Source organism: Athene cunicularia (genome assembly GCF_003259725.1).
Source record: "Athene cunicularia isolate RWA chromosome 4 unlocalized genomic scaffold, athCun1 chr4_part1, whole genome shotgun sequence".
In the NCBI taxonomy this organism is placed as follows: Eukaryota; Metazoa; Chordata; class Aves; order Strigiformes; family Strigidae; genus Athene; species Athene cunicularia.
In genome coordinates, this window is record NW_020799098.1 from 40,684,057 (window position 1) to 40,703,667 (window position 19,611).

General features: G+C 38.2%; 1 protein-coding gene across 1 annotated transcript; it reads left to right on the forward strand.

Moving 5' to 3' along the window:
• The first annotated feature begins 86 nt into the window (after positions 1-86).
• On the forward strand, positions 87-16,819 carry AADAT (aminoadipate aminotransferase). The gene is made up of 14 exons (XM_026847168.1): positions 87-228; positions 1,159-1,227; positions 2,881-3,049; positions 4,074-4,206; positions 4,800-4,874; positions 6,152-6,361; positions 6,872-6,937; positions 8,106-8,188; positions 9,446-9,542; positions 10,308-10,369; positions 12,602-12,666; positions 14,146-14,252; positions 14,919-15,020; positions 16,191-16,819. The coding sequence occupies exons 2-14, from the start codon at positions 1,161-1,163 to the stop codon at positions 16,230-16,232; spliced, it is 1,278 nt and encodes a 425-aa protein (XP_026702969.1). The 5' UTR covers positions 87-228; positions 1,159-1,160; the 3' UTR covers positions 16,233-16,819.
• Positions 16,820-19,611: the final 2,792 nt, after the last annotated feature.

Here is a 19,611-nt window from a genome sequence, read left to right on the forward strand (position 1 = left end):
CCCGCAGCGAGCGGAGGGAGGCCGTTGGGTCGGGTCGCGTCGCTCGGGGTGGCCCCGGGCCGCTCCGTGCTCCCTCCCGGAAGGGGGGGGCAGCGGTGGGGTGTCTCGGGAACGGCCCCGGGGAGGCGGCGACGAGCTGCCTCAGGCACGTACCCGCCAAAACCCAGGCGGAGCCCGCCACGCTACGGCAGGGCCTGCGTGCCTCTGCCGGGGACAGCGCGCATCGGGGCGAGCGAAGTTAAGAACGGTATTTTTAGAAAGCATGAGGTTGTCGGTTGTTGGGTTTTTTTAAGCAGCCTTGCTCACCAGATCGTTTTTAATAACTGCCAGCACATGCGTGTTGCTGTGGTTGCTAGAGGATTATTTTCTGTGAATTCGGTTGAAGCCTGCTTGGAAGTGGTAGTCAAAACGCCAGGGTGCCCTTCATTTAATTCCCGTGCTTTCCTTCCTTATTAAGGAGATCGCTTTCCTGAGAGAATAGGCCTTGAGGCTTCCCGCAGGACTGCAGTTCACTATCCACCGAATCTCTACGGGCACCAGGGAAAAGGGGAGCACACCAAAAATGTGAAGCATTTTGAAAGATGCTCTTAGTTATCCTCCCTAAAAAAAAAAAACCACACCTCTAACTTGACAACTGTTGTGACTCATAATGATGCCTTGCAATCCTCAAAGCACTTTAAATGAAATACTTAATACGGCCAGATACAGCTGGATTCACATTTATAAAGAGCTGATGGTTGTTTAAGATCCCTCAGATCTTCCAATTTGTAATCTGCCTTTAAAACTTCACAGCTGACAGTAAAGTGAGGGGAAAATGACTTTTTCCTGCTCATTGGCACACCAGCAAATTCCCCAGATCAAAGCCATACTGCTATTTGTGAAAACAGCAGCATCTGGCTAAATCTCACTGTGCCAGTGTCATTGGGAGGCAGTGACAGAACACATGAGTATGAACTAGAAACCTTTTCCTTTAATTCAAAAAAGAAAATAAATTCCAGCACTGATTTTAACATAAGTTGACATTTAATTTATGATAGAGCACATCCACAGAGATGACAAATTAGAAGCATTTCTTGTGGGAGATGAGCATATACAAAGCACTGGGGCTCCTATTCACTTTTCTAGCTTCGGGTCCAACTAATTATTGTTTGCTTATAGATATGAATTACTCTCGGTTCATCACCAATGTGAGTGCAGCAAGAAAAGCATCTCCAATAAGACTTCTGAGTGAGTACATGCCCATTCTTTCCAGGTTCTTTGGAAAGGTATCATTCTACATTCTGGACTTTGCTGGGGTATCATGGCTAAAGACTTGCAAAGGCTTGAAAGAAAACCATGCTGTAAGTTGACGAGCAAGGCCAGTTAACTGCTTCGACTTTAGTTAAGACATGAAGTAGGTAAAGCAAAGTGAATAGCCTTGAACCATTTCAGAAACCCATCCAGACAGAAGTAGTATTGTCACTTCAATGTGTTTGAAAAATCTCTGCTACTGGCTCTGAAGCAGGGCTTTTGGCAGTTTGCTGCTGAATTTACACTTGTTCCTGGTTGTCCAGGAACAAGCAACTGCTAACGACTTCAAAATCAGTCCAGGATAATGTTTCTTTCCACCTAGCTTTGCTGTATCCTGTCAGTGTCCATAAATTCCTCACCACCTCCATCCCCTCAGTGTTACTACACTTTCCTTTTCTATATTCCACTATCTTTAGGCTACCATGCTACATAGTCTTCTGTGTGACAAATTGAAAAGGTTAACTGCATCCTTGTTTACTCAGTTGAAACCTTCAGGGACCTGACAGAATCAGAGCATGAGACATACATCAGTAGTTAAGCCTTCAGGGGTCAACTTCCTCTTAGTAAGGGGTTGGCATTTGCTGTTTGCTTAAAATGCTTCATACAGGTACAGCTAAGTCAACTAATTCACTCTAGTCAGTCTCTACTTTTTCAAATGATACACTGATATGCATCATAACACAAATACTAAGTAGCACAGCTTGTGCAGAAAGACACCAAGGCTGCAGTTTCAGTAACAAAGTAAATCTTCACCAGACCAAAAGTCACAGACATGACCCATGTTGCTGAACTGATAAGAATTAACTCCCCATGCTCAAGTTTGTTAATAAATAGCAGATAATAAACTTGGTAACAGGAAGCTTTAAGAGAGATTTGGTGTGATCTGTCCTTTAATATCTGGTGTAAAACTGTCAAGCCAGCATGAATACTATATTGTGAGGTCTTCAATTTAATGCAGTCAAGCACCCTTGCTGGATTAAGGTCCAGTTTGCACTGCATAGATTGGATCTGAATGACTGTGAAACTGTGACTTTAAAGCAAGAGCTGTTAACATATTCTTCATACTGAATTATTTACACAGTGCCTCTGCCACTGAAGCTGGCTGCCAAAAACATTCCCACTCCATTATAGAAAAGCTATAATCATATATGTAACTATCAGTGTAGCTGTGCTACTGCCACATCAGCTAAAGTGAGAACAAAAAGCAAAGCCAGTCATTTCAAGTCAGTCTAAACAGATCATTAAGATTTCAAATTCTTAAAGCTAAAAACACATCAGTGTCAGAAGTTTTTATAGTAGTAGGACAGTGCAGGTAAGATTTAAAAAGTTATTTATAATTTATTTTAAGACAAAGATTATTTTTTTGTTTTGGTCTGTCCTGCCCACGTCTCTTTCCCTGGTCCACCCCCCTAACACCTGTTTAATACAAGTAGAAAGATGTTTTAAAAGAATTATCATCCTTTTGAATTTATGACAGTTAAAAGTGAAAGATTGAACAAGCTTCTTTGGACCATTATTATATACTGACTAAAGGATGTGATCACTTTTGCAGTAATCAGATTGTAACCAATGTCTTTTCCTTTTATCTAGCTGAATTGATGCAGAAGTCTCCTCCATCTCTCATCTCTCTGGCTGGAGGAGCACCAAACCCTAACGTTTTTCCATTTAAGAGGGCTACTGTTGCCATTGGACATGGAACTGCAGTTGACATTGGGGAAGATCTGATGAAGAGAGCTCTCCAGTACTCAGCCTCAGCAGGGTATCTGCCTCAGCTGCTTGCACTTCAAGATGCCAGAATCAAAGGATCACAAAATCCTTTATTACATTAGTTCACCTGCATTTTTAAAAACCTGCTTGCAAAACCTGTTTTACAAAAATAGGTTTAACTTCTTTCAATTTGCCTCACAATTTACATTTCAGTTTAAGAGAAAAGTTTTGAGCAGATTAATAATTTAAAATAAAAGAACCACCCTAATACTAGTAATTCTCAAGCCAGAGCATTTCCTGGCTATTAGTATTTGGGAGTCCAGACTCACAAATCACTAGCAGGAATCATTTTGTATTTTGCAATAAGATATTGATTAAAGGATACTGCATTGCAATACATGGTTTCCACATTTGTTTTGCTTTCATTTGTGCCTCATATTAAAGTCAGTAGGTACTACTTGTGATAGTTTGAGGCATTTTAGTATTGTCATTTTTAGTGCAGAAATTGTGTATCATTAAGTTACTTTAGCACTTGTGAACTCCCCAGTAGACAGCAGTGAGCCAGGCTCGTGACAGGTTTGCAAAAATACTTAGTTACCTACAGAGGCACACAGGGCATTAGTAAGTGAAATTAAGACTTGTCTTAATATTTAAATGAGCCCAGCCATTTGTGAACATCCTACAAGATCTCAAAACATTTTTTGAAAAAAATCTATTTCAGAAATCCTTATCTGCAGCCTATTACTAGCAGTATTGCAAGCTTTGTCACATTACCATAGGAGCAAATATTGTTCAGCCTCTACCCCTATTCCATCCTTGGCAAATCATTTCCACCCAGATTTCATTATAATTTGGTGTGTGGACCACAGATGCCCATCTCTTCTGCTTTTCCATAAGAATCATTTATCTCATTTTCATCATTTGATAAAGCAATCAAAATGACCATCTAGGTGTATCTGTACAACAATTGAAATCAGACTCAGGACTGCTTGTAAGATTTGACAGTTATTTAGAGGAGCAGCCTAGCTTCAGCCTATATAAGATGTTAGATGCAACTTATTTTATTCATGTTTCAGGATTCCAGAGCTGTTGTCTTGGCTGAAGGATTTCCAGCGGAATCTACATAATCCCCCCACAGCTAACTACAGTCCCGAGCAAGGACAAATGGAAGTGTGTGTCACAACTGGCAGCCAGGAAGGCTTGTGTAAAGTAAGACCAAAAGCTTCATATGTTAAAAGCATTTCAGAGAGATGTTTATTTTCATCAGTTCATACTCAGCATTACATGCTGGTATAACTATATACAGGGTACTTTAATAAATGTATTCTCAATACAAGATAATAGAACCAAAATAAAACTGGTGTGGCAGTCTGATCTGCCAGGACTTCATGAATGTTCAGGTAAACTAAAGACTGTCAGAAAATGCTGTAAGGTAACATTTCATGTTGCTCATGTAGGTGCATTATTTGCTTTACCATAACTCAATTTGAATTAGACTTCTTTAAACAAATCACCCTTTCCCGTCCACTCTCACCATTGCTTTGTTGATCCTTTCTGTAACTAAAGCACTGTTTCTATTGTATAATAGAGCACTACCTTTCCATTTCAAATTGAGATCTCTAGATGATTACCTAGCATCATTTTACTCTAAAGCAGATTTTTCATCTGTTCGTTGCTTTTCTAACAGACAGCATAATTAAATTGTTAGGGAATTACTAATATCTAACCAAGATTTTTAATCCCACTATGAAGGATGTGTACAAGAATGGCACAGCCTTTTGAAAATAGACTTTCTTTTACAGGTGTTCGAAATGCTCATTAATCCTGGGGACAACATCCTTTTGGATGCACCTACATACTCTGGTACACTAGCAGCTGTAAGCATTCTTTAGCTACAAAACACCGAATGTTTCATTTGAAGTAAACACCAATTTAGTACCTGATCTGCAGGCTTGTATACACTGTCTGTATTTACTGCAAAACCAACAAGTTTTAGTGTTAGTCTAGTCAAGTTCATAAATATTAACTCATAGAAGCTTTTCTACTAAAAGTTTATAAAAGTTATTCTCAGGCAGTTCCTCTTCCAAATCCTAGTTCGTTCAAGGTCTAAGGTTATGTTTGGGATTGGAAAGAAAGCCATCACAACCTAGTCAGGTCGAAGCAAATCTGTAAGTGGGTATTTTAACATGTCAGCACATTCACCTGAAGTATTTTGTAGTCTGATTATACCATAGCTATAAACAGTATAAAATTGGAACAGGCCTGAAACATCCATGTGAGTATAAAGATGTGATTTAGTAAGAATTATACAAAAATAGCAGAGTTTAATTCTGAAAAGTAATTAATCAGTATGCAATAAAATGTCAGCTCAAAATGCATAAGAAGGGTTAGAATGGATAAAACACCACAATTTCAGTCTAGTCTCCCCTTGCATCAAAAGGAATTTTTATTGTTTGCTGTGCTAAGTTTGAATATATCTTGTCTAATCAAATATGCTTTGTTAGGAATATATTTTGACAATGCAGCAACTTGCATTTCTCTTCAAAATGCAGAGTGCTACACAGTACAAATTGAAATTCCACAGAGGGAAGACAGCATGCTTTTTTGTTGGTATTTTACCTATATTTTTTTCATACTTCTGTCAACATGTCATTGCAGTAGCATCATTTCATTCTCCTTTGTATTGCTGAATGTATCTATTGAGAACAGATTCTTTGCCCTTTGTCAATGCAGAGTAGCTTATAGTTCTGGCACTTCCACTGAAGTAGAAGGTAAATTGTCAGTAGGACATCAAGGTGCTATGAACTTACTGTCTGTGGTGAGAACATGAGCCCTGAGAAAACACAGTTCAAATCTGCAAAATCCCTTTCTGCTTGCAAAACCATGTGTGATTTCCTAGAGAAGAGCAGCAATTGGACATAGGAGCTGCCCATTTCTTCTCACTTGGCTTAACAGGGCAGATAGAGTAATGTGGTAAGTTTGACAATCTTCACAGCAAATTCAGGCAAAATTTCTTTTGAATCATTATCAAATGGAGTTTGAGATAGCTATAAAGTCAGAAGGACTTTGTATCAATGAAATTTTATAGTGTCAATGACAAAATTAAGATCTTTGAATTACAGGATTATAACAGTTTTGTTCCTCCTGTCAACAGCTGAGACCTTTGGGTTGTAACATAATTAATGTTCCTAGTGACCAACATGGCATTATTCCAAAAGCTCTAAAAGAAATTCTGTCTACATGGAGCTCAGAAGATGTAAAAAATCATAGCCACCATCTCCCCAAATTCCTGTACACAATCCCAAATGGGTGCAACCCAACTGGAAACTCTCTGACCACAGAGCGCAAGGAGGAGATTTACCAGGTATGTAGCTGGGGCCTTGTGAACCTTGTAGGTGGAAATGGATAAATGTCAGTTTCTCTTCAGTTGAGAGAATTTGGACCCATGGTTGGTCTAGTAGACATTCCTCCTAGAACTTGTTTCTAGCAGAACCTTGTTCAAAACAACTCTTCAGAGGTAGACTATGTATTAGATAAATTGTTTTGCAGTAATAGCCCATTTCTGGCTTCTGTCTTTGCCATGGGCTTCAAACTGGGCTTTCTGCAGGTTTTCTGCAGAGTTTGAATGCTACATGGAACAGACCTTCAGTTATATACATGTGTCCTTGTACTGCAGGTACCACATTTACTCTTGTAATTGCTTGATATCTAAATTGGGCATTTGAAGGCCTCTCTTGATAGGGCCTTGTATACAGTGAATGAGTAATCCATAGGATCATAATACGGTTCTAGTAGTAGGCCCAGGGTGTAGGAAGAACTGAATTTTCCAATGTCTTTACATTTTAACAAATCTACTTTTTATTCACTACTTCAGCTTGCAAGAAAATATGATTTTCTCATCATAGAAGATGATCCTTACTACTTTCTTCAGTTTGAAAAGGTAATTTGTTTTCCATACTGTTTAGTAACACATTTTCTGATCTGGAAGAGAACTAAGGTTTGAGCCATGGATTTTCCTGTATGCTCCTTCATGTCCTACCCAAGGTAGTTGTAGGCCTCACAGCCTATGCTACTGCCAGTTGTTGTCCCCTGTGTGGCATTTTACTGCATCAGTCCTGTTAATCAAATGGCTCAAATTCCTCAAGCCTTATATAGGACAGAATTTCCTTCAATAGCCAGAAAACGCCTCCAGAGCAAAATAAGTATGCCACTGAAGCAACACTTGAAAATAGCAGCCTCTTAATGTTCCTTTCAGCCCAGTCTTTCATTTAGTGGAAGACTGCCTACTCCCAGTCTACTATATTACATTTTCACCCCTTTGCCTTTTGGAGAACCCAAGAGAGTTCTCCCAGATACCACAGCAGCTTCCCTCCTTCACATAAATTTTCCCCATATGGGTAACAGTCAAGTGTTGATCTGTCTTCACACATAGATGTACAGTTGCACAGTCTGCAGAAAGTATCTAACTTCAGGAATAAAAGCTGGTCTTGTGAAGCAGTAAAACATTGGTAGAAACTAAAGTTCAATATTCTCTATTTTGAAATATGTTTTTATGGGAGGAGGTAATAAAACTGCTTCACTTACTGAATAGCACTCTTTAGCTTTGCTAGAGGGTGAAGGGGAGGTGTAAAATTAGAATTCTTGATAAGGAAAAAGTGTGCTGAACTCAGATCATCAGAATTTGGTCATATCTTCCGATTTCCTTTTTTAAGATAAAGCTAAAAGCTGCAGGGCCCCATCTTAGAAATTACAGTATCTGTTTACTCCATAAGAAAAATCTTGTCAGAGAAATCATTATTTCTCTTTCCTGCTTATGGCATCATACCAAAACCTGAACTGAACACTTGTATGCTGAACAGAGTGCTAAGCATCAAAAAATAACAAGGCTGATTTCTTGATGATTTTCATGGAATAATGTAATCACATCTCAGCTAGTCTAAGCAATCACTTATCAGCAAGTTACTGCTTTTTTTTCCCCTTGAAATGCAGATCTAAAATATTTGCTATCAAAGTATTTCTTTAAAAAATTAATTATGTCTTCATAGTGAAGAAAATTTCATCATAATCTGTACTAGCACCTTGAATTTTATTTTTTATTTTTTTCCAAGCCATGGGCTCCAACTTTCCTCTCAATGGATGTGGATGGCAGAGTTATCAGGACTGACTCTTTCTCTAAAATTCTCTCATCTGGGTAAGGCCAGCTTCAGACTGCTCAGCACTGACTGTTCAGTTAGGGCACAAGACTAATACTTCATACAAAATGACCAGTTATGTCAGTGGTTTTTTATCTAATACCTATCCATTTCTGGAATGTACCTTTGGATCCACAGCTCTTCCCAGTCCACTCACTTTTCATGTCATCTCTTGGCAGACATTTAACTCTAGATTCTGTTACTCTTCCAGTACTTCCCCAGGCAACCCATTCTTGCAGACACCATCTAGGCAGAAAGACAGATGCTGGATTCCAGCTCTGTTCCTGGAACTCCTAGGAGCTTTCCTCTCCTTTTTTCCATTTCTCCTATCTCTTACCATGCCTGCAATCTCCCTGAACTTGTAATACAGAAGAGAAATGATGGTATCATTCACTTTGAACTGTTTATAGGGTTATACTGATCTCTCATCTTCTAGCCTTAGAGTTTTTTCAGGTTGTTTCCACCTGCCTGAAAAACAAAGCTGGCTGTTTTTCATTTTACACAAGTCAACATATTTGATTTTTAACTTTTTGTTTATTATCCTAATAGATATAAGTAATGTGAATTCTGCACTGGCAGTTAGTGGATTATAAACTCATCCCCAAGAAAGTGAGGAAACAACACAATGCTAAGTGTAATTACACTTTCAAAAGTGACACTGCAAAAAGGCATGATGCAATTTTATATTTGTCAAAGATGCTTATGAGCTTACTGGTTCTATTTTTCTTCAAAGAAAAACTCCAGCCAACCTGTAAAGATAGGTCATAAGAATCAAAGCATGAATAAGAATCTAGCTTATCAGTCTAAATTCCATTTATTCAGCTATACTGAAAAGGAGTGAAAGAGTAAAGCTGTTTGCCACTTCTCATCTGTTTTTCATAAAGCCTGAGCACTCATGATTTTTCATTATGTGAAAACCTATCTTTCCTTCCCTTTGATTCATGTTATCTTTATGATTGCAGAGGAATGCTTACAGATGTGGGGTACGTCCTGAAGTCTCAGAACTAAGAACCTACAATAAACATTAAAAACCCTTAAATGTTTTTATTTCATTACTTTTAATTTTAATACTGTCCTAAGACCCAGGCTTATGAAGTTTGAGTCGAGTATCAAAGTAATAATATAATCTTAAATGCATAAAAGATCCTTACAATATTAATGAAGTGGTTACACTTTTTCCCAGTTTTAAGTTAAACTATAACTCACACAAATTATTAGCACATTGCATTTCTGTAATAACTTTTTTTTTCCTCTAGGTTAAGAATAGGCTTTCTAACAGGTCCGAAGCCTCTTATCGACAGAGTTATTCTCCACATTCAGGTTTCAACAATGCACACCAGCACTTTCACACAGGCAAGTACCAAATTGCCAACTGAACTGTATTCAGAAAATATAACATATTTCAAGTCATAAGAAACCACAACCAAACAGCTTTGCACTTTTGTAGTTGCTCTGCACTTTTGCTTGTAATTGCCAAGGAGAGAAATAGACATTAAAACCAGAGATAGAGGGTGCCTGAGTACACAGAAAACACAGCTAATATGCCCTTGACCCTCAGATTTCAAGAATCAAGATTTGAAATACTTGATATCTCTTGCTAGTAGGTTCCCTTGAAAAACCTCAATGTAGAGCACACATTAGAAGAACTTAGGTTTTTTCTGTTTTGCATTCTGCTTTGTAATTAGAACAATACTGACAGCCACAAAGACATTACAAAGCAGGCTGCCAACTGCAGCCCCTTTATAGTTAGTAATATGGAGACATTGAGCACATCTAAATATGGCTTCCATCTTCCAGCTCCATTAGTTCATCACAGAGGCAGTATTAAAGTAGAGACACTTATATGGGCTTCCTTTTTCTCTGTGATTACCATATTTAGCTCTCCATCCAGTTTTCTCTACCCCAGCCTCCAAAGACTGCCATGATCCTTGGAGACAGCAGTAACACAGACTGTAGTGGCCTGTTGCTACCTTTGTTTATAAAGGGCTCCAAGAGACCCTGCATGCAGTTTCTTGCCCGTGTGGAATTCTGAATAATGCATCAGGCTATGTGTGTTTTGATAACTGCAGAACAATCCTGTTTAAAATATGATATTGATGATGTGTTTTATTTCTTTAGATTATGATATCACAGCTGCTTCAGCAATGGGGAGAAAAGGGTTTCTTGGAGCATATAGACAGGTAGGTTCATGTTGTATGATGAATCCCACCATCTGCCATTCTGCTTCTTGTTACCTAAATAAAGCATTCTTTACAGTAAACAGGTCAGAGGAGGTGCACCAGTATTAGCCAAATAGATAAGCGAGGTTACAAAAACTGGCAGTGTTCACACAAGAGTACTGAAAGAGCTCAGTGTGAAGCTGCAGACATGCAGATCAGGGCATGTAACCTAACCACTAGAGACCAACAATCTGCCAGTCCACTGACAGTCACTATGCAGCTCCTCTCTGAAGGGAACTCAAGAGGATCCTGGGAGCTACAAGTCAATGAATAAAGTGTTCATCCCTACTGAAGAGTTAGGGTCTATAGCAAAGGCTAAGATCACTACCACATAATCTATTGAGAGAGTCAGCATAGCTTCTATAAAGGGAGCTCTTGCCTCACTAAGTCAGCAGAGATTCACCTTTTAACATCCTTAATCTAATGATTGTAGATGCTGATGGAGAGACCTACAGGGAGCAGCAAGGTTCACCCACACTCACTAAACATTGCCTTTATCACCACTCTTAGAGACAGAGCACTGGGCTAAGGTCTAACTCAGCAAGGCATTTCCTACATACTAACAGGCATTTGTTACCCATTTATTATGCTGCAGGAACATAGTGTCTCTAGAGTATCCATGCTTCATTTCAGATGCTGTACTTGGATGCCCTTAGAATACCAAGGTTCCTACTTAAGGGGGTAGTGTGTAGAGACTTGATACAGGAATGTGAGCATCTACCTGTTACTGTACTGCAAACACTAGTACTTAAAAAAAGTCAAAGCAGACACACCAGCCCTAGCTTTGCCTTGTTTAAAGAATTCAGAATATAAAGACAAGTTTTGCAGGGAAACTTGGACCACAACTCAGCTCAAATTTCATCAGTTTGAAAGACACATTCTAAATGTATCTCTTCACTTACCTTGTAGGCCAAAAGGCATCCTTGCTCAACCCAGAAGGACATTCCTCCTCTTAAGCTAATGAAAACAGTTCTGCAGTAAGGTAGTTGCAACCCTTTATAACCTTCTAGACTCAGTTGTCAGGTGACTTACTGATGAAGCCAAACAGCTGACTGCAATCTCTTCCAGGTGATTTCATTTGGACAAGGTTGACTTTTTAGATCATGCTTTTGAGTAAGAGCAGGCCTGTTATTTGGAGCAGCTACATTTTTGTGGAAGTCTTGTCTTACTAACACTTATAATTTCATTCCAAGATAGTAACAGAAAGGTAAAAAAAACTTACAACAGAATTTGTGATGTGGTAGAAACTGCCTAAGTGAGATTTACCATTTTATGTGGAATGTAGCAAAGTAGGCTAAGTCCCAAAACTATTTAAGCCTTTGGTGGTGTTGCTGTTTGTTTATCAGGTGTGATAAAATACATCCAGAAATTGAAGCTATTGTTTCAGCGAATACTACAAAAAAATCTAAACATAAAATTATGCAAATTGATAAGTCAGTTTTCTCTACAGAGATGGGAATACATTTGCGTCTGATTTATGAATTCTGTTTCAGGCATTGATCTTGTGTCTCCCATTGCACAGCTGTCTCATTTTATGTCAAGAAAAGCCACTGTGCAAGATTTGTCCTTGCTGAAACTCAGGTTAGGGTCATTTTCCCCTGTAAGTGATATATTTATTTGGAATTTTTATTTAAAGTGTGAAGGAGACAGGTTCCAAATTTTAGAAAAGGGGAAGCCATTAAATAGTCATGACGGGTTTATCATATGATTTGCTTTTTCCCTTGTGAAATACTATTTCCATGTGTGCCTATTACACAAATTCAGCCCAAATGCACAAATATTGAGTCTGTACTTTTGCATATGTCTGAGTCCTTAATTTGTTCCAGTATGCCTGCTTTGTGTGGTAAATATTGCTAACAGGACTTGTATCCACTGATATAATAGAACAGATATAATATATAAAGAATTTCCATGACATATGTAAACCTTAACAAGCAGCCACACAGGTACTTCCTTTGTCTTGCTGGTAAGTGCTTTGTTGGAGACACACAGAAGCATTCAAGACTTCTCTGATACATATACAAAGTTCTATACACATGGTATACTGTGTTGTGCCCATCTAGGATATGCCCATATTTCCCTTAACTGTGCACTTAGATTGTTCAGGTAGGAAAGCTTTGTTTCTGCCCTTGGAAACAAATGGGCTCTGAAGTACTATGAGATCATGACTTTGAATTGATAATTTACTTTCAGAGTGGTGGAGTTTTACAGGACCCAGCGGGATGCAATGCTCATTGCTGCTGACAAGTGGTTAAAAGGTCAGTGAGTACAACACAGCTAATTATTTAAAATATTTTTGAGCTATTTATCATCTTTGTGTTCGAGAAAAATCACTAAAATTCATCTCTTGACTGAAGTGACAGATAAGCACTATAAGCAAATCAATGACATTAAATATTAAGCTTAGGACAAGTTATCTAGTGCTGCTGTTTTCATGCTTTTCTGGTGGGCCAAGGAGACGGTGATGAGAAAAAAGCTCACTTTTACTGTATAAATCAGTTGTACAAAGAGCATATATTTCACTCCAGTATATTCTTACACTTACTGTGTTTATAATCCCTGTCTTTAAAATCTCTGTCTGAAATAGCCAGATTTAGCAGCCTTAATTTAAAAGAAGATATAAACAATCAGTACAGCAGTAGTGATGATCATTTTTTTGTCAGAGATCAATTTCAAATGTCCCCTTTTGTGGTTAATCACAGAGGACAGAAAGAATTTGATCAACAATAATGCAATTACAGTTAGTGACTCATTCCTTTTAGTCAGTCTAAGTGGAATCAGCAATAACTGCTGAAGAACTGCCCAGCCACCTAAAATGATACTTCCATGGGACATGAGTACTTGGGCACCACACCATCATTAATGTACTTATTCTTGCTAAGTAGATAGGAAGTATTTCTTTTTCTACATGTCTCTGAACAGCCATGGGTTTCTGACCTAGGCAGGCCCTCTTTGTCTCAATCCCCAGGTAGCAAAACAGTGTAATAGTACTGGGCTATCTTAAAGTGTATTAAAGTGTACCTTATTGTGAGACTCGTGTGAAAGACTGCGGGATCTTCATGTTTTCTTGAAATAGGAGCCATAATATTTTGGAAGACAGGCCTTTATTTTGTAGGTATGTAATGGTTAAATACATCAAGGAAGAGCTGGAGAAGATGTCAAGTCAAATAAATAGTTTCTTCAAAAACATATCCAAAACCAGAAAAGGAATTCTAGGTAAACAAAAGTATACAGTAAGTCTGAAAATAGAATTTAAGACATAGATCCTCTCTAAGCCTTCCCATCTTCCTCATAAGTCCTAGGCTCTCCTTTTCTTTGGGAAAAAAAAAATCTATAATCATTACAAGTTAAAGGAAAACAGTTTTTCACTTTGTTACACTTTAAATTGTATTGATAGTCAAAGTGATACTAAGAGAAACTGCATCAGAAAAATTATTTTAGATTATTTACTTGATCTGAAAATAATCAACAAATTCACTTTGTTAATGTTTGGGATTTTTGTAATTCAGAGCAATCACTTCAACAAAAAGTATTGAGCATACCAACATAAGTGCAGTAAGTCCACACAGATCTGGAGTACTTTAAATCTGGCAAGTGGTATCCTGGCTCTGTAGCCTACATTCCCTTTGAGTTCATTGGAGCAACAAATCTACAACATCACTGAACCTATAGTGTATGTTAAAGGTGGGGCAGAAGTTTCTTTCTTGATTCCCTTCTTTTTTCTCTCTTCTCTCCAGACTTGGCAGAGTGGTACCCTCCTGCTGCTGGCATGTTCTTATGGATCAAAATTAAGGGTGTTTCTGATACACAGCAGCTGATCATGGAGAAAGCTTTGCAGAAAGAAGTATGACCTATGGTTTAATAGCTTATGATGTTAAAGTGAAATGAAGGAAGGATAAAATAAATTTACCGTATCTACCCACACAAATACACACACATAAACAAGCAGAGGAACTTGTTGTGCAGCATCAAGTCTGCAAGTCAAACTTTGTTGCATAGTGACCCATTAATGAAATATTTTCACATCTGTATTCAGATGTTGGTATTTAATCATCTTACTTAAATTTAAACCATTATAATACATGGTACAGTATGTCATGTATACAACATATGTATAATATTAATAGAAGTACATATATGAATGTTGGATGTCTTCTATATCTTTTTAATAGGAGAAATTGTGATTTTATTTCTACAATTTATAAGAGCCAGCACCATGTACTGAGTAAACTACATCCCACCTCACTGGTGCTTGTAAACATTGTGGTGATAAGCCAGACTTGGTAACCCACCAGTCTAGGTAACCAAAGCCCAAGAGCCCTTTGATTTTGTTATGAAAAGCCTGATACCAAGTTGCACATTTTTGGCTTCTTATTTTGAAGAGAAGAAAAATATTACGCTTTATTCTGATACCAGTGTTTCAGCAGTGAGCCTTCTCAAATTTAATTTAACGTAGTGTTTTAAAACTGTAGAAGTGGTGATAACTGGGTGGCTAATCAATTCTTCCTAGGTGTTACTGGTTCCTGGAGGAGCATTCAATATAAATAGTTCAGAGCCTAGTTCTTATGTCAGAGCCTCCTTCTCTCTGTCTTCTCCAGCCCAGATGGATCTGGTAAGTGAGATTTATTTTTTTTTTAACATTCTTATCAAGACAGTTTCTCACATGTTCCCTTATTTTAACTTATTTCTCCTTATGTGTATTCTTCAATGTTATTGCAGGTTTTTTAGTACTTAGGTGGTTAAGCAGTACTTTTGCAGCAGAATTAGCTGCTTCTCATACAAGATACTCATATCCAGATGACCTGAAACGTACCAGATTTTTAGGACCATGTAAAATTTTTCTGTGTGTCTCATACATGTAGAGTCTCATACTTAATCTTCCCAGGCTTTACTGAAGTCAGAGTAGGTTTTGCTATTTGCTTGAGCATTAGCAGACATCACATATCCTTTATTTTCCAGACTTCCCATTCCTGAGATTGAATTACCTGTTCTCTTATGTGTGTGTTTTGTCAATCCTTTATAAGAAAGAATACATTTTTTCTAAGAAAGAATGTTGATTTTCTCCCATACAATAGACATATATGTTGTATTTCCTTTCTCAGGAACTAATCTTCTATGTATTTTAGGAACATTTTAGATGTTATTTGGCTGTATCTGTAAAATCAGTGGGAAGAAAGACAGGAGACATTTATTTGTGCAGATTTAATATTTCTTGAATTCAGGTGCTTGAAACAGTTCGGTATTTGTAGTTGTGCTTTCATTCAGTTGTGAAGGTTTGTAACAGATAAGCACGTCTATTGCCTATTTCTTCCGTATTTCTTCTATTTCTTCCTCTTCTTTGTAAAAGTAATTCATAACCATACTATTGACTGTCAAATTGTACCTTTTATATGGTTCCCCACTGTTCTTCCTTTTCTTTTACCTTTGGAGCCTCCAGGCCCTTACATTACATTCAAATAGATACTCTTCCAGGGATCACTAGTTGTATTAAAAGTACAGCTGTTTAGTTGCATCTGAACTCCAAATATCCTTTGAGCATCAATAGATGTATTTTTCTGTTTCAGAAGACCCTGCCTTTTATTCTCTATTAGAGAAGTGGAAGCTTTGTCCAGTCAAAGCCCATACATGTTGTTATAAAAGGAAAACAGAGAATATCAGCAGAATTTTGCAGGATAAAATACTGAGTTTGTATATGGTTAGGGTAGTTTTAGTAGCTTTACAGTTTTGGTGTGTTGCCTGTTTAAGTAATGTTTAAACATAAACCATATTTGTGTCATTGCAGGCCTTCAAGAGACTTGCTGACCTTATAAAAGAAGCTTTGTGAAACAGCTAAGTAGAGCTCTTGCAGCAATCAAAATCATCTCCAGAAAATATGTATTAACATTTGGATTTTATCAGAGCACTTTAAAAGCAAGCACAATAGAGTGGGTGTTTCCTTAGATCATTTCAGCTGAAAAAGCAAAAAACGAAAGAGTGAAAAACAATTTGCTTAATTTTTTTGACAGGACGTTGCATTACTAATTTTATTTCAATTCAGAAATATTTCAAATACTCAAAACCAAAGTGTCCTGTTTCCTGTCAAATCCATGGTTTTGTTAGATTTGAATTGAGTTTCGTTCGGGCTTTTGTTTTCCCGGGGAAATCAGTTACTTAGGAAGCTGCACATGAGGTGGTCTTAGCGACTGTTACTTAATCCCGACTGATACATTCCTCCAACATCTTGTGTTGGAATTGGTTTTGTGTCATTTTCCTTCTGTCCCACTGTATGGCATCTGGTTTTGAAGATGGGTATTTAATTTTAATAAAGTTCCGTCAGATGAAACTGATGTAAGCATGTTAAAAAATAGAACCTGTTCCAGCAAAATGAGGCTATGGTTGCAAATAAAACTATTTGGCCTGAGGTCCCTTGCAGTTTGCATGGGTTTTGCAGCTCGTTCTCTAATTTGTAAAAGGTTTTCTGATTGCTGTCTTCCACTTCAGTCTGTGAATAATTAGTCTGTACCTGTGTTAGAAAATCTCTGGTTTGCAAAGGCATGTGGATGTGCTAATAGAACTGCGCTCTGCTCTTAATCAATCAATCAATCAATCAATCAGGTGTTTTCTGAACAGGGAGCGTAAATAACTGAACAGGGGATGTAGTGGAATGGATAATACCTTGACACTGCCAAATGTACAAAGCAAGCAAAATTAAAAAATAAAGAAATGTTTTAATCTCTAATCCCTTGGTCATTATCATCCCAAACATTTGATACTTGGTAACATGTACAAAACCTTCAGAAAGTTTTAACTGTACAGATTCTCCAAGGCTTCCTTTTTTGCTTAGTGACTTAAGTTTTATTTACTTAAGTTTTATGAAAGCACTGTAGTTTTCCACCAACAGCAGATGGTTGTTTCTTTATGTGCAAGTATTCGGAATTTCAATGTAAAAATACGTGTTCAAGGATCCAGCCAATCCTTCAGCAGCTCAGGTAACCCAACCAAATAAGGGTCAGGCACAGCCTTATTTAATTGGAAGTTCAATAAGAGTCATGGTTTTAGTACTAATGATAATTTTCATTTCCTCTTTTCCCTCTGGTTATAAACAGCATGTGTCATGACAAACTAGCACAGATATGTGCCTTTCCCAGCATCTCTCTTCTATCATCAGGATCATTCCAGTGCCCAGCATTGCCTTTTATCTCTATCTCATGCCTTTTTATTTGTCACACCTCCAAGCCATCTCTGTACTTTGCAGCTTCTTGAGCAGCATATCTAAGATCAGTCCTTTCCCCTCTTCCCAGATTACTGCAAATTTTAGTCAAGTCTACATAATTTTCAGCCTAATTTTCTCCAATTTATAGAAGTATGTGATGCCTTTCCTCCCAGAGGCATTCAGAATACTTGGTATGGTCTCAACTTTTTTGTCACTCCTGCCCTCTTTCTGCAAACATGAGGCTGGGTCTGTTGTCCCACCACACCTCATCTGCAAACAACCCAGCATCTCCAGGTTCCCCTCCAATCCTCCCTGTCAGCAGCAGGAGTGGGGCTGCCGCTGGTGGGCCAATGGGCAAGCTGGTGCAGTGGATGAGGTCAGCCCGGCCATGGAGTTGGGCTGGGCTTGGGCAGGCAGGACCCACGTGGTGACAGAGTGTGGGAAGAGCCCACAGTCCCAAACGTGCTCTCAGGGCACCAACACTGTCTTCGAAGTCAAACTTGCCCTTTTTTACACTGATGGTGCTGATGAGGGGTCCAAACTAGCAAGCAGTGCCTCTGTGCAGTGCTGTTTAATAGCAAGTTTTCATGTTTCAACTTGGTTTCTTAACCACATGTAGAAATTTTGAAATCTCTGACTTTGCTATCAGCAAGGCAAATTTTATCTTGGGCTCAGTTTAAAAAATCATTTTACACAACAATAAATTGATGTGTCTGTTTAATTAAAATGTATTTTTACAGAGGCATAAATGTGAATGTCATTCATGACTGATTTTTAGTTATCCAGCAAATGGTATTGTCATTGTCACATACTATTGTCATATTGTCATTCAGCCAGACCTGAATTAGAAAAACATAATCAAAATGTCATTATTAAGCGAGCTTTATATCAGTGTTCTATTGAATAATACACCTCTTAATTTTCAGAGATCTAAATGTTAATTTAGTTGAATGTAAGCAAAATGAAATTCTGTTTGCTGCACATTAGATGCTTTTGCTATCAGCTAATTTAATTTAGAGTTAGGTTTTTTTCTTGACTGTGGTGAAGCATCTAAAATTATATTAATATCCTGAACAATGTAAGTTGAACAATGGCAGTGAAATCTTACAGGCACATCCTGTTTCCCTGAACCTCTTAAAGCACAGTTTCTGGTCTCCTGGGAGAGAGCATTTGCTATGATTAGGTCCCTGGAGGAAGCTACTTGGAGACGAAAGGAAAAGGGTGGGCAACAGGTTCACATAGAAAGAAATGATGCAGCAAATGAAAGTTTTGGGTTTCCCTTTCTGTTTTTCCATCCAAGAGAAATAACATCTCTCATTCATAGCTGGGTTTAGGCCATCTGATGCAAGTGATGCAATGTACCACTGGGGAAGAGAGGCTACCGAGGACAGAAGAGGCTTAGTGTGGTAAGCACATCCTCTGATGCTACCTAGATACGGTCAGATGTGGAAGAGCTTACAGCAGTGCTGTAGAGAGCTGCCTGACACGTGGGCAGCTCCAGACAGGCTGGGTCTCCAAACTTACTTCTGAGTGGACAATTACCTGCCCATTCTCTTGTACCTACACTTCAGTTCCACTGGATTTTCAGTTTTTTTGTGGATGAAAAACACCTAGGAATTCTGGGAAAACAGCCACTGTACATGACCCAAACAATTCTGCTGTACAAGAGAAATAAATCTCAACCCACCCTATGCACACCATGTGTACACATGTTTAGACTTGTGTGGTACATCCCACTTCCACTTTTTGAGTTTTACAGAGGAAGCAGTTCTTCCTGGGAGAATGGAAATACTAAGTGTAACAACTTTAACATAATTCCTGAACTTCTGCATCACATACATTCACAAATTTTAGGTTCACACAGGTCATTGATCTGAAGGCAAATATCCACCTTTGCTTTCAAATGAGAGCCCTTCAGCACATCTATGATTAATGAATAATAAAAATATGGAGAATTCATTAGAAAAGAGAATGTATGTGTGTATACAATATGGCCGTTCTTACATTAAAC

Coding starts and splice junctions, on each gene's coding strand:
- AADAT (XM_026847168.1), top strand. CDS start 1,161: ATGAATTACTCTCGGTTCATCACCAATGTGAGTGCAGCAAGAAAAGCA. Junction 1,228..2,880: donor ATCTCCAATAAGACTTCTGA/GTGAGTACATGC, acceptor CCTTTTATCTAG/CTGAATTGATGCAGAAGTCT. Junction 6,362..6,871: donor GCAAGGAGGAGATTTACCAG/GTATGTAGCTGG, acceptor TCACTACTTCAG/CTTGCAAGAAAATATGATTT.